The sequence below is a fragment of the Sminthopsis crassicaudata genome, chromosome 2 (assembly GCF_048593235.1).
Source record: "Sminthopsis crassicaudata isolate SCR6 chromosome 2, ASM4859323v1, whole genome shotgun sequence".
Classification (NCBI taxonomy): domain Eukaryota; kingdom Metazoa; phylum Chordata; class Mammalia; order Dasyuromorphia; family Dasyuridae; genus Sminthopsis; species Sminthopsis crassicaudata.
This window is the reverse complement of record NC_133618.1, coordinates 614,900,431-614,922,093: the sequence shown is the minus strand read 5'-3', so window position 1 is coordinate 614,922,093 and position 21,663 is coordinate 614,900,431. Positions and strand designations below refer to the sequence as shown.

Genomic DNA, 21,663 nt, shown 5'->3' with positions numbered 1-21,663 from the left:
GAATTATAAATTATTGTGACCAACTGCCATGGTGCAGTGACGAGAAAGCCTCTCCCTGATAGAGGCAGATAAATAGTTTTGGATATGAACTACCTAATTTTGATGAAGGCATCAAGTAAAATCTAAACAGATTCATTTATGTTAAGATAGTTTCTTTTTCTTTTAATAGAAATATTACAATTACTAAGTAATGATTAATTATAAATAACAATTTCTTTTGCAAAGTATTTTCTCACACATTATGTCCTTTCATCTTCATGTTAACCTGGTGAAGTACCTGCTTTTTAATAACTATTTTATAAGGAGGAAACTGAGAAGAAAAAATGTTTAGATTTTACTGAAATCTAAGTTTTCTTTTAACTCCCTGTGTCTGTGAGTGATTATAGTCTGCATTTATGCCAGACAAATATCAGGCTTAGGGTTAAAAATTCCTCATAACTACCCATGAGCTCTTTATAAAAATCCAGAATCTCTTAAGATATACTTCAGGATGTCAGAGAACCCTAATATTATTTATTTAGACAGAACCCTTAATTTCATTTCTCTTCCTAAATTCTCTGGATTTTTTCATTAAATTAAATAGGTTAGAGAAGTGAAAACAAAAGAATCTAGGTGAGACTAGTTGGGAGAATGAGAGTGAGAGACTAGGTGAAAGCCAGAAGGCCCTCCATGTTTGTATTGTGAAAAGGTCTTCAAGGCATAAATGCCTTTGGTCACCCCTGAAGTTTGACAGAAGTATGATCAGTGTCATTGATCTATGGGGAAGCTCTTCTGTGCTTTCCCAAAGCATTCATTATGGCGCTATAGCTTTGAAGCTACCTTCATGTACCCCAAATTCTTTGCTTAAAATGTTTTCCTTTCCCATACATGTGTATATGACAATAAATATCCAAGGCTTTGAGTTTACCTAAATATATGTATATGGGAAGAGGGGTAATGGCTTTGTGTATGTGCATGGATATAGGTGAATATATATATGAGTTTTGTGGATTAGTTAGAAAAGATAAAGCAGTAATATGGTAAGAAAAACAAACAAACAAACAAACAAACAAAAAACAAAAACAAGGGGCAGCCCATATATTCTTTTAATATCCAAGCAATGTTCAGAAAATTATAGAAATGTCCCTAGCTTGTAGAACCTTGTGAAAGATTTAAGGGAGGACATCATGAGCCATATGGGATAAAAGAATATAAATGGATTATAATCTGCATTGTTAGAGGAAGTAACTCTATTGAAGAAATAATACAAATATAAGTAAACACATATGCAGACAGAAATATATTTATGTGTATATGTAATAACATAAATGGTATCTAGATATATAGATATCCAATTCACTGGTGCAATGGATAGAGTACTGGGTCTAGAGTCACAAAGACTCATCTTCCTGGGTTCTAATCTGGCTTTAGACACTTACAAGCTATATCACTTAACTCTCTTTGCCTCAGTTTTCTCATTTGTAAAATGAGTGGCAAATCACTCTAGTATTTCTCCTAAGAAAACCCCAATTTGTATCACAAAGAGTTGAGCAACATTTACATATATGATATTTAAATATATAGATGTAGGAGGCCCAAAAAACATACCCAGCTTAAGAGACAATTGGGAATCTATACTATACCCATTGTTTTTTCATTAATTAGGTCCTGGAGCTTTCTCATAGCTCAGTGGCTTTGAGCCTATTTCCATCAAATTACAGTGATGTCCAATGGTATTCATTCCCTAAAATCCTTTACCCAAAATAAATACAGAGGACTATTGGGCATTCACCTGATTTCTCACACTTACTTCTTGGAAGATTGAAGTCAATATTCAGGCTCACTAGTGTGCTAATATGGGCAAGTATATTCTGATTCAATGTAAAAATGACCTATTATTGTTCTATTAAATTATATGTATTTAGATCTGATTTATAAACCATTGTAGGTTATATTTGAGATGAAGATTTATGTAAAATCGTAGCATAGAAGGGATCTGAAAAAGTTACTCCTTCAAAAGCTTCCAACTATTTTGGACACTTGTTCTAAGTGTAAATTTGTCATAAGGGAGCTGAGGTTTTTCTGATGTATGATGATGTTAGAAGATTTACTGAATAAATATCAGAACAACAAAGTCATTTTGTTTCAGATAGTGTTGGATAAAAGAAGAATTCATTATTATATAATTATATACCCTCTGATTAAAAAAGGAGTCCTGGGCATACATCCCACTTCTTCAGTAAATCCTCCTTACAGAGTTCCTCAGCTCTGCTGGGGGCCAGTCAGACTTATGGTTGGGTCATCAAGACTTAAGTTGTTGGGAGCACTTCTATATCCAGGAGCCAGTCTTCTCTTTCACATTTCTGGCCCAGGGAAGGGTGAAAAGACGTAACCAATTATTCTTCCTCCCTTCTGGTTAATCGGGAAGCTGCTAATAGACAGCTGAACAGGCCCCCTGGCGATGCGTTCTGAGTTAATTACTCTGTGTTTAAATCTTGGCCAGCACCTTGTCCTATGCTATGCTTCAGAGCTTGGATAATATGCTGGCAAAATGTATTTTTGTGTCACTTCCTACCATTGGTCCACATGCCATGCCCTGAAGCGATAGCATGTCTAAAACCTGCTCTTGTGCACCAAAGTGATATTTCTTTGAAACAGCTTTAATTACAAGAAAATTACAAAGACTCGAAGTTCCTACCATTCACTCCCTCCCCCCACCACTTTTTCTTTTCTCATATTCTTTTAGTAGTACTAAAACAAATGATCCTGAATGTCTTTTGTTTGATTATTCCTAGTAGAGACAAATGGGAAGGGATGATGGTGGTGGAGGGAGTGAATTGTGGCAAGGCATTCAAATAAGTACAAGGTTCAGAACCTTCTTTTATTGTTCCCAAAGGATTTATATGTGAGAATCTTCCTTTTGCACTTCAGGGATATGCACTCAGGATCATACAGCTAATAAACTGACACCAGGTTAGCATATGTAAAAACAGGGTCACAGAAAACCCTGGAGCACACACCTGGAGGCCAGGTGCAAAAGACTAATCACACGGATCACAGATAGAGAACCAGTGTCACCTGTTCACTTTTTGGAGAAATGCAGTGAGTTCTCCAAAGGCAGATGGATTTTAAGAATCAGGGCTCGGATTTGAGTGCAGACCCTTTGCTGTTGCTGTTCTAGCTGATACACAGTGTCTAGAGGTGCTACTTGATACTTAGTAATGAATGGTAGAATTCAAGTTTCTAGGAAATGGGATTTTTATGCATTGTTTTGTCAGCATGATGACAAATATATAAACTTGGATGCAAATCAACCAGTAGCTAAATAAATCGGTGTGTTGAAGTGAAGAATTGAATGAGCTTCCATTATTTTGAAGATTAATGAAGTCAGGTACTTGAAAGTTCTATACAATGAAGGTATCCTCTTCTAGAATACAGTGGTTCAAGTTTATATGGAATTAGGGGTTACCAAGTTGAAAATAATTATCCAATCCTGTTAACATGACCACATTATGATTCCTATGTTAGGAAAAATGACCACAATGGCTTGTTCTGCTCATCCTATTGATCTTGTAGAAAATGTGTCCCATGGTACTTATGGGGAAAGTAAGGACGTGGGAAATAGGGTACGTGGCCTTTCTTGTAGAACTTATCTGTAAATTCATATCTGACTTCTTGGAATCAAATTTTAGTTATTTCAGTGACTTCCAGAGTGATGAAATCATATTTCTAGAGTTGGAAAAAAAATCTCAGATTCTATCTAGCTCAGCCTCATTTTACCTTTTGGGAAACTGAGGCCCAGAGAAGCTTAATATCTTGACTAATATCATATGGTTAGTAATAATCAAAAAAGAAATTTGAAACAAACTTCTCTGACTTTCTCTCTTATTCATCCCTATTTCCTGTGCCATGAAAATGTTTTGAACTCCCAGGTCATCCAAGAGCACTAAGAAGGGGGCTGAGAGGAGAAAGATCTTTTCTGGATTGTGAGTACTTTCCCACTTAATCTGAAAGCCCCAAAAAAGTCAGAAACATGATTTCTTAATTGTCTATGTACAATAACATTCTAAGAGAGCCAGTTTCCAAATAACTAATCTTGTAAAAACAAAACAATTTCCAGCATCCACCCCTGCTATTTGTAGCAATTCAATTAAAATGAAATATTTTGTTAATGCAATCCTGCAATCTGTCTTTGGGTACAATGGTCACCACAGTGGAATAACTAACAAGTTTCTGTTTCTGGGATGATTAGATCCAAATCATGAGCCAAATCACTAAAGGACATCCTGATTATTGCACACAGAAGAATAGCTTTTGCAAAAGAATTAAATCATTAATTTTTTTTATTTTAATTTTTTTATTTTTAATTTAATTTTTTAAAATATTTTTATTTAATATTTTTTCATGAAAATCATTACCTACCTATAATTTATCTATAAGATTAAGAACTGGACTTTATTGCCTATGTGAAATAATCTTATATATTTATCATGCTTATCTGTTTTTATATGTATATATATATATATATATAAAACATGATTTCTTCAGATATATGTATATATATATATATATATATATATATATATATATATATATATATATATATATATATATATATATATATATATATGTGTGTGTGTGTGTGTGTGTGTGTGTGTGTGTGTGTGTGTGTGTGTGTGTGATCCAGAATTTTGATACAAAGTGGGCTAGAGATCTTAAAATCTCAAACAATCCCTAGATATTCAGGAAGATTCAGAGTGAACAAAAAAGCTACTATGTGATGCCCAAGGATGGAGGAATTAAAACGATTGATCATAACTAAATATTTGTGCAGACTTGCTTTTGAGTCCCAGATCTGTAATATATTACCTTTGTGAGACCTGACAAGCTATTTAATCTGTGACTCAATTTGTAAAAATGTAAAATGAAGACAATAAAATGAATAATCATCAATAAAGTCTCAACAGAGCAAGTAGGTTATGCCATAGTGCATAAAGTGCTGGTCCTAGAATCAGGAAGTCACATTTTCTTGAGTTCACATCTAGACTCAAACATTTAACTATCTGTGTAATCCTGGTCAAGTTACTCAGTTTGCCTAGGTTCCCTATCTGTAAAATGAACTGGAGAAGGAAATGGCAAACCACTGCAATATTTTTGCTAAGAAAAACCCCAAATGGGATCACAAAAGTTTGAACCCAATTGAAAAATGACTGAACTTCCCTACTAACTCTTAATATATATATATATATTTCTCAAAATTTACCTAGCTGTAACCAAGAATTTACATTTCTTTAATTCTTGTTCTAAATCATGTTAACTATTCAAATATAATGTTGCTTTTTATTGTTTCATGACAATACTTACAATTAATTTTTTAAAGAATAATTTAATGGAAAAGTATACTTCTCTTTGGCTTTCACTTAAATATACCCATGAGAAGCCAAACTACATGATCATACAAGACTTTTTTGGTTTTTCTCTTTTTTACCCTAATGGAGAAAGATAGGAGGATGGAGGTAGGGAACAGGGTTATGAAAAAAAAAAAAAAAAGAAACAAGAAAAAGGTATCTTTAAAAAATGTAGGAAAATCAGAAAGAAGTACAATCACTTTGAAATCTACAGATTGAACTTCTATGTTTAAAAAGAAAAGCTGTACACAGTAGAAACCTGAATTTTCATATACATTCTCCTTATCTGTTCTGCTATACATATGGAAATGCCTATTTTGTTTGGTGTAGTATGTTTAGAATAAAAAAATGACTGAAGGCATCACAGACTTATATGTACAGTAATGAACTTCAAATTATGAATTTTACTTGATTAATGACACACATTTGGTCAGTTGAGAATGTGCAGAATTTCCAATTCTGATGACTGGAACATAGAAGAAATAGCATTGGAACTTTGGTAACCTATTTTTAGTTCTAAATATGTAATCACAGGTACTTCCCTGTTCTAGACTCAGAACTTATTAGACCTACTTGTACTCTTGGGCCTCCTGGTTCCATTAGTCTCACATCTGGCTAGTTGCACTCTGCCCTCAGCTCCCTAATCATCTCTTTCCCATTTTTGTCCCAATATCATCATGCAAAAATCTTAACGTTTATTCATGCTAAATTCTATTTAAATCACTGCATCAATGTTTCTTCAATAGCCAAAATTGTTGTATATTGTTTTAAAATTTAGGCCACACTATATTTTCAGAGATATTAAAGGAAAAGAAAAGGACCCATATTACAAAATATTTATTGAAGGGGTTTTTTTGGGGGGGGTTTTGAGCCAAAGATCTAGAAGAGCTAAAGAGATGTCCATTATTTGGAGGGTGGCTGAACAAATTATGGCATATGAATATGCTAGGATACAATTTTGCCATAATAAATGATGAAAGGGAAAATTTCAGAAAAATCTGGATAAACTAATGCAAAGTAAAGTAAGCAGAATCTGGAGAAAAATCCAATCACAAAAATATTGTAAAGACATATAGCTTTGAAAGTCTTGTGAATTTTTTTCAATATAATAACCCATCAAGTTTTTAGAGAACTGATGAAGATGCTATGCATTCCTTGACAGAGAGGTGATGGACTCATAGTGCAGACTGATGCACATATGTATGTATATGCATATATGTAATATTTGTATATGTACATATACATATATATGAATTTGTATGTATACATGTAGACTGAAATATATCTACCTATGTGTCTATGTTAAATATATATAATTATCTCTTGTACTTACACATATATGATATATAAATATAGATATGAATACATAAGTATATCTTGCACATGTATCTGATACATAGGTACATATGTGCATTGTATGTTTATATATACATACACATGCATATATATTTATATATATGTGTGTGTGTGTATAGACATGTCGTATATAGCTAGGAATCCTATATCTAGGAATTTGTTTTGCTTGACTATAGATATTTATTTTGCTTTAGATTTAGTTTTTTTCCTCCAGAATATTACTGGGGTAGTGGTGAGATGAGAGACAAAAAAAAATTGACTTCTTTAATTGAAAAAAAATTCTTAAAATAAGCCAAACAGGCCACAATGAGTTAAAATACTATTAAAAGTATGAAAGGGAAATAGATGGAGTTAGTAGATTTTAAGATTGCATACTAAATAGATTGTTTCTACCCACCTTCATAGACCTAAATAACTTCCGTCTACAGGGACAAAGAACATGCATACACAGTAGTGAAAAACAACATTTATTTAATATTTTTTCCTGTAAATCTCTATGTGCTTTGTACATAATACTATAATTTATTCTCTGAAAAAAATTTAGGGGAATTAGTGAAGGCTGAATCTTAAAACATTTTATTCATTACAGTGCTCTAAAATCATGACCTTTTTCTCTTTTCCAAAAATCTCAGATCATTCAATGCATCATTTTGAATTTATATATAATCATATCTGGATTTCCTCTTTACATTACACTCATTCAATAATTTCTAGATGGGTTTCATTAGTGTGTATCCAGCATTCTATCTCTGCTGAAAGATGGTTACTATAAAGGCAAACTCTGTGTTTTCCATCTGTGCAGTGTCTGAAGCACAGCAAAACATGGCAGTGCTCGAGTCCATGAAGCAACTCAGTGGCTGGACAAAAAATTGATACCTCTTGGCTCTCAGAATTCTCCCATTGTCATATTAGATAGTCTTCTCCTAATTGACTGCTTTTCATCTTCAAACTCCATTCCTCTTAGCTGATTAGTCTTCAAATTTTTGTCATAATCTAGGATGGTGAGTCCAGCAAAGTCTGCAAAAACCTGGGGAATTAAGACACAGAAAGTCTGTGAGTCAATTGCTCCAGGCTGCAGAGAAAACAAAGTCATTGGACTGTAAGTGACCTCTACAGTTCCCCCTGCCTTCAGATAGCACTCTCTTTAAATCACCTTTAATAGGATTTATGGTTTTGTTTTTGTTTTTGTTTTTGTTTTTGTTTGTATTTTTGGTTTTTTTGGTTTTTTGGTTTTTTTGCTGAGGCAATTGGGGTTAAGTGACTTGCCCAGGGTCACACAGCCAGGAAATGTTAGGTGTCTGAGGCTAGATTTGAACTCAGCTCCTTCTGACTCCAGGGCTGGTGCTCCATCCAATGCACTATCCAGTTTCATTTTTTTTTAAAGTTTACAGAGGAAGATATTTCAATTTGCCTGTGTTTCATGGTGTTGTGGTTCTTACTAACTTAACCTTCCTATCAAGAATATTTTCTTCATACTTAAATCTTCTTTACTTCAATTTATTATGAGATAATGAACAAATCAATCCTTTTTGTGTGATAGGATAGTGCTTAGGATACTTTGCTCCATCCATCAGTATTGTCCATTGCTGATTACATTTGCATGACCCCAGGTGATAATGCCATCTATAGATGTTATCATTTTATCATCTATACATAAAACATGACTCAAAATGGAGAAGTCACAGTGGTGAGAGGTTAACTACTCTGCTACCTGACTACATTTGTGGAAGTGAATTAAGTCTTCTGTGGACTGTTTATTAATGTATTGGAAAGGAAGGGCAGCAATATTATAGCATGTGACCATGGAGCTCTTAAAGGTGATGCCAGTAGAACCTGAGCAAGATTTTCAGATTCAAAAACATTGTCCTTAATGGGAAATACTCCTACCCACATCAGGGAAGAAACTGCAAAAGGCAGAGTAGAGAGCTAAAGTCTTTTTTTTCCTTTCCCTACAGAATAAAATTAACAGGAAGATACTGAAAAAGAGTGTAGTAGAATTGGATTTGAATTGTGATTTTATAATTCCCTAAAAGTGTGACCACACACAGTTCAATGAACCTTACTGAACATCAGTTTTCTCATCTGAAAAATGAGGAAAATGAATGAATGGATATGAGATTAAGTACTTATTAAGTGTCAATGTCTATGCTAGTGCTGGGGATATAAATATAAAAGCAAAGATAACAGTAATAATACTGATACTTATAATTCCTACTTCTCAAGGTTGATATAGGGAAATGTACTTTACAAATCTAAAAGCTAAAACATGGGAAGAAAGGTAAGCAGTGATGGATTGTAAAGGCAATCCATGGGATGTAGTAGCTTCCAGAGGCAATAGGCTCCCCCCCTTCTCTCATTTTTTGCACCCTCCTCACCATAAGCACTGACTTTACAATTGATTCTGAGAATTACAGAAGTACGAGAGGTGGAGGTCTGCTCTCCTAATGTTTTATATATTTTCAGTGGTAGTCTGCCAGCCATGCTGGTTGTCCATGACACACAAATATACAGGAAACAAAGTTAGTAACGAGTAGGTCTGCCCAAACATTCTAGACCACTACTGACTAACAACAGCAAATGTTCTATGAGAGAATAGGAGGATTATGGAGTTAACATTTCAATACTTTTCTTTGTAAGAAATAAATATAGCACACTAGGGAGAACAGATTATTAATAACTCACATTTACATGGCTCATTGAAGTTTTCCAAGTCTCCCCTACTCCAAAAACACAGTGGAGTGTGTAGTACGAGGATGTCTATTTCCCTTTTAGAGATAGGGCAAATGAGAACTTGCAGTGTTAAATGATCATATGGGCAAGTGATGGATGGGGCAATAATGTGTGAGGTAGGATTTGAAACCACGTCTTATATCTCCAGTTCTAGTTCTCTGAGATATCCCAAAAGATGTGTCAACCTGTTCTGAGAGGAACTGAGGGTAAATTTATTAAGAAGTCCCAAGATACTTCAGCATTTTCTACCTCACTAATCTTTCTAGATTTACAAAACCCTGAAGTGGGGGAGATGAAAGGGAACTGAGTGATGTTTAGTTACCCTTGTCACTAATGGTGGGTTAAAGTTGTTTGGCAAGAGGGGGGTTTGTGGACCTTTAATAGTGAGCTAGTGTGTGTATGAGAGAGAGAGGGGGGGGGGAAGAGAGAGAGAGAAGAGAGAGAGAGAGAGAGAGAGAGAGAGAGAGAGAGAGAGAGAGAGAGAAACAAACAAAAAACCTTAAATCACCACATCCACAAGCAAAAAAGGGAGGGAAAGCTGTGTTTTATGGGCTTGGCTGGAGAAGCCATGTGACCAGTTATGATGGACATTTTGCTGCTGCCTGTTGACACAACCTCGTGAGATTTTCCCCCCACTTTCCCCAGGGAAAAGGGGTCCCTGTTCACCTCCATTCATCTTGACTATCCTTGGCTGTTGAGTTAGGGTTAATTAGATTTGCAAAGTTTGGCTTCCTTGCTTGGGCGGGTGCCATGCTCTTTATTTTATTCAACTTGTCCCGGGCATCTTGACATTTCCTTAGGCAAGGTGCACAGAGATCTTTTTCTTCTACCAAGTACAAGTTTTCTAATCGCTTTATGGAATCAATAAATGCCGTATCATCTTCTTCTTTGGGGAAGGGGTTGCGCTTCGCATTCAGTTTCTTTAGTTTGGGGAGTTTGGCGATACTATTGGGTATAGAGGTCAGAAGATTGTCAAACACACCCACCTCATGGAGCTCCTTCAGTGCCCCAAGGGTGGTGGGGATATTATCGATGTGATTCAAACCCAAGTTCAGTGTACGTAGGTTTTTCAAGTCTCTGAGCTCCAAAGGAAGGGAGTTGCTGGTTAACTTGTTATTGCACAGGTTGAGGTAGTGGAGAGTTTCCAGTTGGCCTATTGAATCAGGAAGCTTATCAATAAGGTTGCTGTGCAGATCTAACCAACGCAGGTTTTGGAACTTGGAGATGCTTTCTGGTATCTTCTTAATCATATTTCGACTCAGGTCTAGTTCATCAACATCATTGAGTTTTAGGATACACTTGGGGAAAGTGGTGATCCCCATTTTGCTTAGGTCAAGGCGCCGTCTCCCATCGAATGTGATCTTGATACAATTTTTGGCAATCTTTAAGGTGATTTTTTTCCCTTTGGGGCCTTTCCGTCCCTTGGCCATTTTGCTTCCTTAAAGGGGAAGGATATAGTAAGTGATATAATTGGCAGGTGGAAAAGAGATGAAATTGATGGCAGTTATTAGCAGAAGCAGTCTGGGAAAGACAGAAAACAATTATTAGAAATCAATACAAGAAGATAAAATCAAAAGTCACAGTCCATCCTACAGGATGGAATACAGCAAAAGGTCTGAGGAAAATACAATTTGGAGCACTGAGAAATCAGAATCCCTGGGTTATAGTCTGAGCTCTGCTATTGATTATCTATGAGCAACCTTAGATGAGGTACTTCAGCTGTCTGGGAGTCCCGAGTTTTCCTCATTTCTAAAATATGGTACTTGGACCAGATTATCAGAACATTTCTTTTTAGTCCTGAAATTCTAGAATTATATAATTAACTAATCATTCACACACATACACATGCACACACTCATACGTATGTATGTACTACATGTCTAGGTATGTATACACACAGTGCATATATATAGTAGTATTAGAATAGCATATATTTCTATATATTAACATATCCATATATGTATGTATGTCTATATAAAGAGATACATAAAGAGAAAAATATAGATGTATTTCTTGAATCAATAGTGTCCTACTATCAGTCACATCCTGTCAATTTGCAATACTACATCACACCCATCACCTGGCCTTATCAATTCCTAGACCAATGCCAGTAAAAATTACTTAAGAAAGTCATGGCAGGATATTGATTGCACATACAACAAATTCCTCTCTCTCTTTTTTCTGTCTCTGTCTCTGTCTGTCACTCTCTTTCCCTCCTTCACCCTCCTTTTTTCCTTCCCCTTCTTCTTCTCCCTTTCCATCTTCATCTACCTCTCCCTCCCTTCTCTCCTCCCTTCCTTCTTTGTGCTCTTTCTTTTCCTTTCCTTCTTTTCTCTCTCCCTATTTCTTTCTCCCTCCTATCATTTCTTCTCCTCTCTCTCCCTCTATTTCTCCTGCCATCTGTCTCTGTCTCTCTGTCACCCTCCTTCGCCCTCTTTTTCCTTTCCCTTCTTTTCCTCCTTCCATCTTCATTTCCCTCTCTCTCCTTTCCTTCCTCCCTCCCTTCTCCCTTCCCTTCCTTCTTTGCTCGCTCTCTCTCTCTCTCTCTGTCTCTCTCTCTCTCTCTCTCTCTCTCTCTCTCTCTCTCCCCCTCCCCCTCTCTCTCTCCCCCTCCCTCCCTCCCTCCCTCTCCCTATTCCCTTCCCTCTCTTTCTATCATTCCTTCTCCTCTCTCTCCTCTTTTTTCTCTGTCTCTGTCTCTCTACCTCTGTTTCTCTGCTCTCTATCTTGTACCTACTACCTTAATTCAGATATCTCATCATTTCTCACCTGGACTACTAAAATAGTCATATTATTGACTTCTAATTTCCCTTTAGTTCAACTTCCATACAGCTGCCAAAATAATCTTCCTAAAATATGATTTTGCCCTTCTCATTTGTTTCCCATTGATCCTTTAATGGGGATAGCTAGGTATAGAATTCTGGGCTTTAAGTCACAAAGACTCATCTTCCTGGATTCATATCTGGCCTCAGACATATACTAATTGTGTGATCTTGGACAAGTCATTTAACCCTGTTTGCCTCAACTTCCTCATCTGTAAAATGAGCTGGGGAAATGGCAAAACACTATAGTATCTTTGCAAAGAAAACCCCAAAATGGGGTCATGAAGAGTCAGACATAACTGAAATAACTGAACAACAACAACAGCAACAATTCTTCTATGGCTCCCAACTACAAATTCAAATGGGCTCCAAGAACACAAGCCATAATTAAAACACAGGGTATGTTTGTAACTGCCGTTTTCTGATTGCATGATGAATATACCTCTCTCTCAGTTCTTTACCTATTTCTTTAATTATTTATTTTTAAATTAAATTTGGAATTACCAAACTTGAGTTGGAATATCAGTTCAGAAACCATTACTTTCATGACCTTGAGGCCAAGCCACTTAAAATCTTTGTGGCTCTGTTTCTTACCTTCAAAAGTAAGAACTTGGGATGGATAATTTCGAGGTCCAATCCAGCTCTCAAGGAGCAGCCCTGGCATCTCAGCCCACATTTAGCCTATGCTCGGGGTAGGTCCCACTCCCTGTCTTCACTCTGTCTGACTGATCATTCAGCCTGAAAACTTCCCTCTGCATGAAATGATTTCTGTTTTCATCTTTGGCTCCAAGGAGTTTTCTTCTGCACACACCCCTGTCCCCTACTCCGAGCTGGTAATTGTTCACCTCTTTTTCCATGGTCATAGCCTGGAAGCTGACTCCTATCTTCAGGCTTCATCCCTGCTAGGACCAGAATTTACAAAAGCTCTTCAATAAAGAAGTGTGGTAAAGGAGAAAGGGCACTGCTGGCTATGGAATCTGAAGACCCAATTAAATCCCTGAACAAAACACTTATCTACCAGAAGCAGCTGGTGGCACAATGGATAGAGCATTGGACCAGGAATGAAGCCTCAGATTTTTATTAACTGTGTGACTTTGAGCAAGTCGATTAACTTCAATGTACTCAACTGTAATATGGGGATCATAAAAGCACTTACCCTTATAGGGTTGTTGTGAGAATCAAATGAAATAATATTTCTAAATGATATAATATTTGTGTAAAAAAAAAGTGTTAAGTATACTACCTGGTACATGCTGAGCTTTCCCTTTCCTTTCTCATTGAAACTTCCTGGGTCTGAACTTCCTCAACTATAAAATGAGGAGTTGTCCCTTCTAGCTATAATCACATGAGCCATTGACCTTTCTGCTAGAGATAACATTTTGAACAAGTCACTGAATCTCTCTCTAAGTCTCAGTTTCTTCATCTTTAAAAGGGGATAAGGATTGAAGCTTTAAGTCTTCAGTTCTCTGTTCCTCCCAGTAAGTGGTCTGAAAACCTCATTTCTTTTTTTCATTCTAAATGCCTTTCGAACTTATTTAACATATTTAGTTGTTAATGGCACCAGAGTCTTGTCTTATTCTACTTACAGGATTTCAATGACCATCCAGAGCTCTGAACTTTTCTTAGCATTTAGTGTAATCAAAGGTAAAAACCTAGCAGAAAGAAGACATTCAATGGTTGAGTTAAAGTGGGGAAAGAAATGGGAATCCCTATCCTGGGGACTTAGCTGTAGTAACAGCAAGTTACAGCTGGTTAATCTCGAACTGGGTCTAGCACTCTACAGTTTAATTGGAGAGTCTCAAATCACAGCTTTGATAAATGATTGTGGGGGAAGCAATATGGATTTGTCTATAATAAATACACTTCTCCATTAAAAAGTCTTCATTCTGGGGCCTTCAGGCTATTTGGCTACTCATTAATCATATTCAAGTACATTATTATGGGGGCAGGGAGGGAACTCCAACTGGAGACAACATGCTTCACCTCATTTCTCTCATATACTGAAACCCCCAAACCTCCCTGCATCCAGACACACAGAATTCCTGCTTCCTTCCCTAGTCTTCTTTCAAGTCCAAGCTGACTGTCTTGCAGCATGTTAGAAGGCAGCATGATGCTATGAAAAGAAATCAGAAGTCCTGGATTTGAATCTACTCTTTGGAAAAGTCACATGCTTTTGGGGTTTCTTTAGCTATAAAATATAAAGAGTGGAAGGAGTGCAAAATGTCCTTTTCATCTGTAATTCCTACTATCCAAAGCCCATACTTGAACTCTAAACTTTCAGGAAGAAACATCTAACTAAAGTTCAAATTCTTGAAACCAGACATGATTCTAAACTCATAGCATATATGGGATCAAAGTTGGAGAAGGAAATGAAATTGCTATAAAAATAAAAAATAATAGTAAAAAATCATAAAAAACTACAGCTCTCTTTGCTGTGTTTAATTGAAATAATTTTTTTAGTTTTTTATTAGCTATCATATGTTTCATATGTAACCCTGCTAAGATAGCAGTTATATTTTAAGAAATTCCAACAAATAATTTAGAACATCTAAGAATGAAATGTTACTTTTTACCTAGTGTATGTTTTATGTGTTATCAGAAAAACCTGACAAGTTGATTTTTACTTTAAAGTAATTCAGTCATCAAGCTCTTCTGAGTTAAACACCAGGGTTGTTACACTCCATGAACAACTAAATGAAAACTCTAATCGTAATCCATTTGCTTCATATCGTACAAATGCTTATTAGCACATTTGAATCATAAAACTTTATTATTATTTGGTTGAAGTTAGAAATTTTAAATTGTTGTAGTTACATTTATTTTTAAGGAAGTTGAATTATGTATTAATAGGTATAATGTTGCTAAATAGCTGCCAGATATTTTAAATGGTAGCTACATATTCATAGATTGTCTTCAGTTTTCAGACTGAAAAATATATCATCTCTCATTTGATCTCCTGAGTTTTGCAGTTTAAAAATACAGTGAAAAAAAAAAAAAACAATACCTAAGAGGTGAAGAGAATTTGCCCAAAGCCAAGTGAGATAGAATTAGTGCCAATCAATGGATCAATAATATTTATTAAACACCAACTGAATACTAGGCACTATACTGCATGATAGGGATGCAGAGAAAGATATAAGGCAGTCCTTGTTAAAAAAAGACATATACAGAATGAATCAGAGATAATCAACAGAGGGATGGCCCTAACATTAAGGGAAAAAGGATTCAGGAAGGTGAAATTTTCACTGAGTTAGTGCCAAAGCTAGAATTGATATCTTTCTTGAATTTTATATGGTTCAGTGCCCTTTCTACTGCTTCAGGCTATCTTCCTGGTATTTTCATGTTTTGTCAACTGCCAAATAAGCCAAGACATGGATTCAACTAGTACAAAAGCAATAGGTTATTTGTTGGAGATCTTGACAGGTGAGGGTGCAAGACTTGAATTAAAAAGACCTGCGTTCAAATCCTGCCTCCAAAATACTAGCTGTGTGATGCTGGGTAAGTCAATTAATTTCTATTTCACTATAAAATGAAGAGGTAGACTCATCTACTACTTCTTATTCTCATTATATGATCCTATAAAATCAATGAAATTTTAATAACTTTAGATTTGATATTTGATTTAGATTTAATGTTTGAGTTCAAACACAAATTATTATCCTTTTTTAAAGGACAATATTTTTAATTTTAATTTTATTTATTATTATTATTTTGGTTACTTTTAAAATAAAAAATGCCTTGCCTCATTTTGAGTAAAAATGGTGTTAAATCAAAAACTCCCTCATACAAGGAAGCATTTTTCCATATAAAGTCTTGATGTGTATATGCTGTAATTGTATTTAATGTTTTACAGCAAAAAAAAAAAAAAAAAAAAAAGTCCTTTCTTTTGCCTAGCAAGATTCAATCTTCCTTCCCAATCCTCTCCACCTTGGTAGTTCTCAATTAGCACTAGAAAGATAAACAAGAAAGCAGAATCTCCCCCTTACTACCACCAATAAAAATAAGGGACAATGAAAAACCATTAATTGATTTAAAACAGATGGGTTGATTGATATACCCCCAACCCTTCCTTAGGAAAGCTCAGTATTTTCTATATTCTTTATAGTAAATATATAATAGGATCATAGATATGGAATTGAATGGGACTCAAGCTTATCTAATTCAGCTTCCTAATTGTTAAGAGATTAGGAAGTCAAAACCCCAGGATGACATCACATAAGTAGGAACATCAGAGATGGGGTTTAAACATTGGCCTTAAGCCTCACCATCTTTGTTCTGAAAACATCCAGATATATTATTGATTTTCCAAACTGTGCCTCCCATACCTGAAAGTAACAACCCCACATGAGGTCTGACCAAAGCAGAAAATAATAGGACTTTCATTTCCTTATTCCTTGAAACTCTGTCTCTCTTACTGTGAACCATGTTCAAATTAGTTTTTCTCAACTGCTCTATCACTTCGTGGTTTACTTAAACCTCCCATATCTGTTTTCAAATAGCTATGACTGCATACCTCTTCCCTCTTGTACTTGTGAAGTCAAGTTTTAAACTTACATGTAAGACTTTACATTATTCCTAAATATAAAAAATTTAAATTAATTTTGTCCCTTTGAGCTATGTTAAGTACAGCAGAGTGGCTGGAACTCTCTTTCTAAATCTTTAGGTTTTAACTAAGGCTAGACTTAGTCAATGACAGAATGATAAACAACTTGCTTGTTGCTTAGTGCTTCTATCTTCTGCATTTGTTAGTCTGGTAGTTTTATTTTTAAGCATGTCATCAGAATGTTTAAAAAATAATGAAGACTTTCAAGGATATCTAAAACAGGTTTTCAACTCTTAGATGCTAATGGGATGTGAAAACTTTTTTTTCAAACTCTTGTAGCTAGTTGGAACAGTGGATGCCCTCTGACTACACTTGGAGTCAAAAAGTTAAGTTAAAATCTGGCCACAGATACTTATTAATGGTTTGATTCTGGGCAGGTCATCTAACTCTTGACTTCAGTTTATCTATAAAATGAGAAGTATCCCTCCTATCTCACAGGATTGTTATGAGGGCCATATGAGATAGCATATGTAAAATGCTTTGCAAACTTTAAAACACTAGATAAATAGTTATTATTATTGTATTATATATTATTATGTAAATACGTTATATGTTATATAATAAACATTATTATTATACTATGTTGGAAGCCTTTAACATACCAATTACTTCAGGTGGAAGATACGATTGTTGTTTCAGAAGACTAACGTAAAAGCACCATCACTTCACATAGTTTAGGAAAAAGTTGGGGATTCAGAGCAAATAAGTCACGACAAATGAACTAACCAGTTTTTACTACCATCATAAGATTACTTTTCTTGGCTCACCTAAGTAAAACAAGGAAATAAAATTATATAAAGTCTGTTTTTTCTAGCCCTAGAAACACATTAAATACATATTCATACTTCAGATGATTTACAAGCTAGAGCTATATGTTTTCCTAACACCCATGAAAGGAACAAGACTCCTACACAAAAACCAAAAGCTAAATGCTCCTCCTTCATTCTATCACCATGTGTCCAAAGCAGGAAATAATAGGAGAGATATGGCGATTACCTGATTGATTTCATCAGTGCAGCCAGTCAGACCATATAATTTAATCTCTATAACCTATGCATTATCTTCTTTAGCTTCCCATGGAAATTAAAGTACAAATAATCCATGAATTTCCTTTTCACCTTGAAGTGTATCATCACCTTTTAGGTAGAGCTCTGTGGCAATATACCCATATTAGAGCTACTGTACTCCACACAGAGTGAGAAGACTTTCCATTCCTCCAGCCTTTACTTTTTCTCTGAACTAGTTATCAGTATTTTTTCCCAAGCTGCTAGCTTAGGGTTATACTTTAGAGTACCTATCAGTATGTCTTGTGTCCCTCCTTAGTTCTTTAAGAGAGACTTAAAGGAAAAATGACATTAGTCTTCTAAAAATGCAGATCCTTTGCCTCCATAATTCTGGATGATAACAGGCATAATGATGGTAGCATGACTTCACAGGATCACTCTGAGGAAAAGTCCTGTTGCAAACTGTAAAAATGAGAATGAATTTGAAATATAGTTTCAACATTTAATATCTGTGTGGTAATGAACATGTCAACTAATTTCTCTGTGCCTCAGTTTGGTTCATCTATAAAATGGAAATAATATTCAACATATTTCACAGGGTCATGATGAAGAAAACATTTTACAAACTAGAAAGTGTACTATAAATGAATTATGGCCATTATATTCTAAGCATTACTGTGGTTTTTGAGAAAGCATTACTATTCCTTTGGAAACTCTTGTCTGTCAAATCTGGTATTTCCTCTTGTTGCTTTTAATAAGAATTCAACTCATCTTTAGATCAAAGTATCCAGGGCCCAGTAACTAAAGATCCATGATTTCTATTTAGTTTAATAGTATTTGTTTTGTGATTCTGAATATAGACTGTTTTAATTGCTTTTGTTCAAATAAGCAATAGTATGGAAAGGATTTTTTATAAAATAAAATACTAAATCGTGATTATTAGTGTAGGGAGAGATGAGAATATTTCCCACTGCACCAAAATCTTTAACAGCAGTAAATATTTCACCCTCCTAGACCATCATAAACCAAGATGATAAAAAAAAAATCTTAACTCTCCCAGATGTTGCAATCCTATGCTGCTATCTAATTTTGAGACAATAATACTAGTTGATGTGCTTCATATTATGTAATTAAATTTGAGTCTCCACTAAGGAAAAAGATAAACTTTTTTAAAAAAAGATAAAAGAAAGAAAGGAAGAAAAAGGAAGGAAGGAAGGAAAAAAAAGGAAGGAAGGAAGGAAGGAAGGAAGGAAGGAAGGAAGGAAGGAAGGAAGGAAGAAAGAAAGAAAGAAAGAAAGAAAGAAAGAAAGAAAGAAAGAAAGAAAGAAAGAAAGAAAGAAAGAAAGAAAGAAAGAAAGAAAGAAAGGAAGGAAGGAAGGAAGGAAGGAAGGAAGGAAGGAAGGAAGGAAGGAAGGAAGGAAGGAAGGAAGGAAGGAAGGAAGGAAGGAAGGAAGGAAGGAAGGAAGAAAAGAGAAAGGGAAAGAGGGAGAGAGGGAGGAAGAACCAGAAAAACAGCTTTCAAGTTCCAATTCTTCCACTTGAGCTGTGTCATCTGAAATGCATCATAATTCCTTTGGGTCTTAATTTCCTTGAGAAAGAAAGACAATAGAAAGGAAAGAGGGAAGGAACGAAGGAAAAAAAGGAAGGAAGGAAAGAGAAGAAAGGGAGGGAGGGAGGGAAAGAAAGAAACAAAGGGAAGAAAGAAGGAAGAGAAAGGAAGGAATGGAGGAAGAAAGAATGAAAGAAAAGGAAAAGAAATAGAGAAAAAGAAGAGAAAGAGAAAAGAAAAGAACAAAGGAAGAAGGCAGGCAGGATAAGAGAAAGGAAGGTAGGAAATGCATTAATGGAGTTGTATCACTAAGTGAACTTGATTGATCATTTAACAGGTGACCTATTAAAAAAACAAAAACAGGTCATGGATTCTTTTAAAGCTTTTTTTTCCTTCTGAATATCATTTGACCCATAAAGTAAACTTATCTATAAAATGTTATTTATTTTTTGAGGAAATTATTCTTGATAAAATGCTTGTTTTTGACTGACTTTTTAAATGGATTAAGTCCCAGTGTTAGAATCAGGACCCTGGAAGCAGTTCTTAAATTCTAAAATTGAATCTCTCTAGGTCAAAGGACAACTTCCTTAATCTTTCTGTTAAAAAGTGTTTTCATTGAAGCAATGGAAATAGGTGTTTCTTAATGGGAGTGGCAAGTATTCACTGTGTTGAATCTGCTAATAAGACCACAGAATACCTACATTTATATCCATCACTACACACATATATTTTTGGATGAAAAAAGTAATGCAGAACTATTTGGATACAGAGAAGAAAGAATCTAAGAAAGAGGGACAGGCACAAAAGAGCACTGGGCCTGACATCAAGAGGCATCAATGGGTTCATGGTTTAGTAGATGAAATCTTGAACTTGAAGCCAGGTCAGTTACTTCCTAACTGGGTGATTTCAGATGTCATTTCAACCCTCTGGGTTTAGTTTCTGTATCCAGTATACATGGGGGTTACATTGGATGATCTTCTAAGGTTGGTCCCTTTTAAGTCTAATATTTTCTGAGTCACATCTCTTGTGAATGCTATCATCAATGCTTTCTAACCTCCCTCCCCTTCTTCCCTCCTTCCTTCCTCCTTCCCTCCCCCTCACTTCCCCCTCTCCCTCTTTTTCTCTCTCCTTCCTTCCTTCCTTCCTTCCTTCCTTCCTTCCTTCCTTCCTTCCTTCCTTCCTTCCTTCCTTCCTTCCTTCCTTCCTTCCTTCCTTCCTTCCTTCCTTCCTTCCTTCTTTCCTTCCTTCCTCCATCCTTCTTCCTTCCTTCTTCTCTTCCTTCCTCTCACCCTCTTTTATTCTGTCTTGTTCTGTGCAACAGTATTGGAGACTCATCTGTTAAATGAGGATGTGCTTCCTATTTTATAAGGTCATGAGGACAATACTTTGTAAACAATAAAGGATTGTGTGAGTTATTGGTAAGAGCATAATAGATTCACACAAATTGAGAATTGGACCCTCTCATTCTGCCCCCCCCCATGCTTGCACTTAAAAGAGAGCTAGAAGCTCAGCTTTGCGAAGCAATTATATTCTAATGATATATAACTTGAAAAATGTTATTCTAGTCTCCTAGTTGCAGACGATATTGAAATAGAACTGAAACAAGTCTTTCAACTTACTGTATCACATCAATTCAATATAACGTGTGGTGGGAACCCAAAAATAATCAGTTCTGTAGTTCTGGGTCTTATTTTAAGGAGCCAGACCCCTAAGATTTTTCCATCTTGCCAAATTGTCTCCTACAGTCTCTTACAGACAGCTTGGTCTTATTCCTGTAATAAATCAAGGTCACCATTCTCTGAGCCACAGCCCCATGAAGACCACACTGGACAAGATTCTCTTTTTTTTTGTCTGTGTGTAAGGAATAGGAGCTTTAGGAATATGGAGTGGCCTCAGGCAGCCACTCTAAATTCTGCAGGGGGTATTTTTAAACTCATTTGAGAATGATATACTCTGCTGAAGGAATCAAATGTTAAAAGTCTCAATGTGGCAAAATAGTCAACTTCTATTGCACATAGACTATCAAACTGCCAGTCATCATGCTGATTTGGCTTCCAAATTCTGACCCCCCCCCCCTTTTCCTTGACTGTGGAAGAAATGTAAAAACTTTCATATAGAATATAAAGCCTGCTACAAGATGACTCCAATTTACCTAATTTACCTTTTATAGTCTAAGATGATAGACCTCTCTGTCTCTCTCTCATTCTCATTC

At 35.6% G+C, this 21,663-nt stretch overlaps 2 protein-coding genes across 10 annotated transcripts in view; one reads left to right on the top strand and one right to left on the bottom strand.

Annotated features, from left to right (window-relative positions):
• WDFY4 (WDFY family member 4) overlaps window positions 1-21,663 on the top strand; it is a gene marked incomplete in the record, with an annotated part of 362,592 nt that overhangs the window by 252,322 nt on the left and 88,607 nt on the right. Inside the window, 1 exon segment of the mRNA XM_074296119.1 lies at window positions 3,912-3,965. Coding sequence (XP_074152220.1) covers window positions 3,912-3,965 — 54 coding nt within the window.
• Window positions 7,198-21,663, bottom strand: part of LRRC18 (leucine rich repeat containing 18) — a 39,485-nt gene continuing 25,019 nt past the window's right edge. For 2 of the 9 annotated variants that reach the window (XM_074296112.1, XM_074296115.1), the window contains 2 exons: window positions 10,140-10,994; window positions 7,198-7,770 (listed from right to left, as the gene is read on the bottom strand). In XM_074296112.1, the coding sequence (XP_074152213.1) occupies window positions 7,737-7,770; window positions 10,140-10,903 (798 nt within the window). In that variant the 5' untranslated portion in view covers window positions 10,904-10,994 and the 3' untranslated portion in view covers window positions 7,198-7,736. Of the gene's footprint in view, window positions 7,771-9,997; window positions 10,995-12,889; window positions 12,970-13,881; window positions 13,948-14,278; window positions 14,409-17,500; window positions 17,666-17,894; window positions 18,365-21,663 lie in introns of those variants that run through there. The other 7 variants (XM_074296111.1, XM_074296113.1, XM_074296110.1 and 4 more) reach the window with 7 other exon arrangements.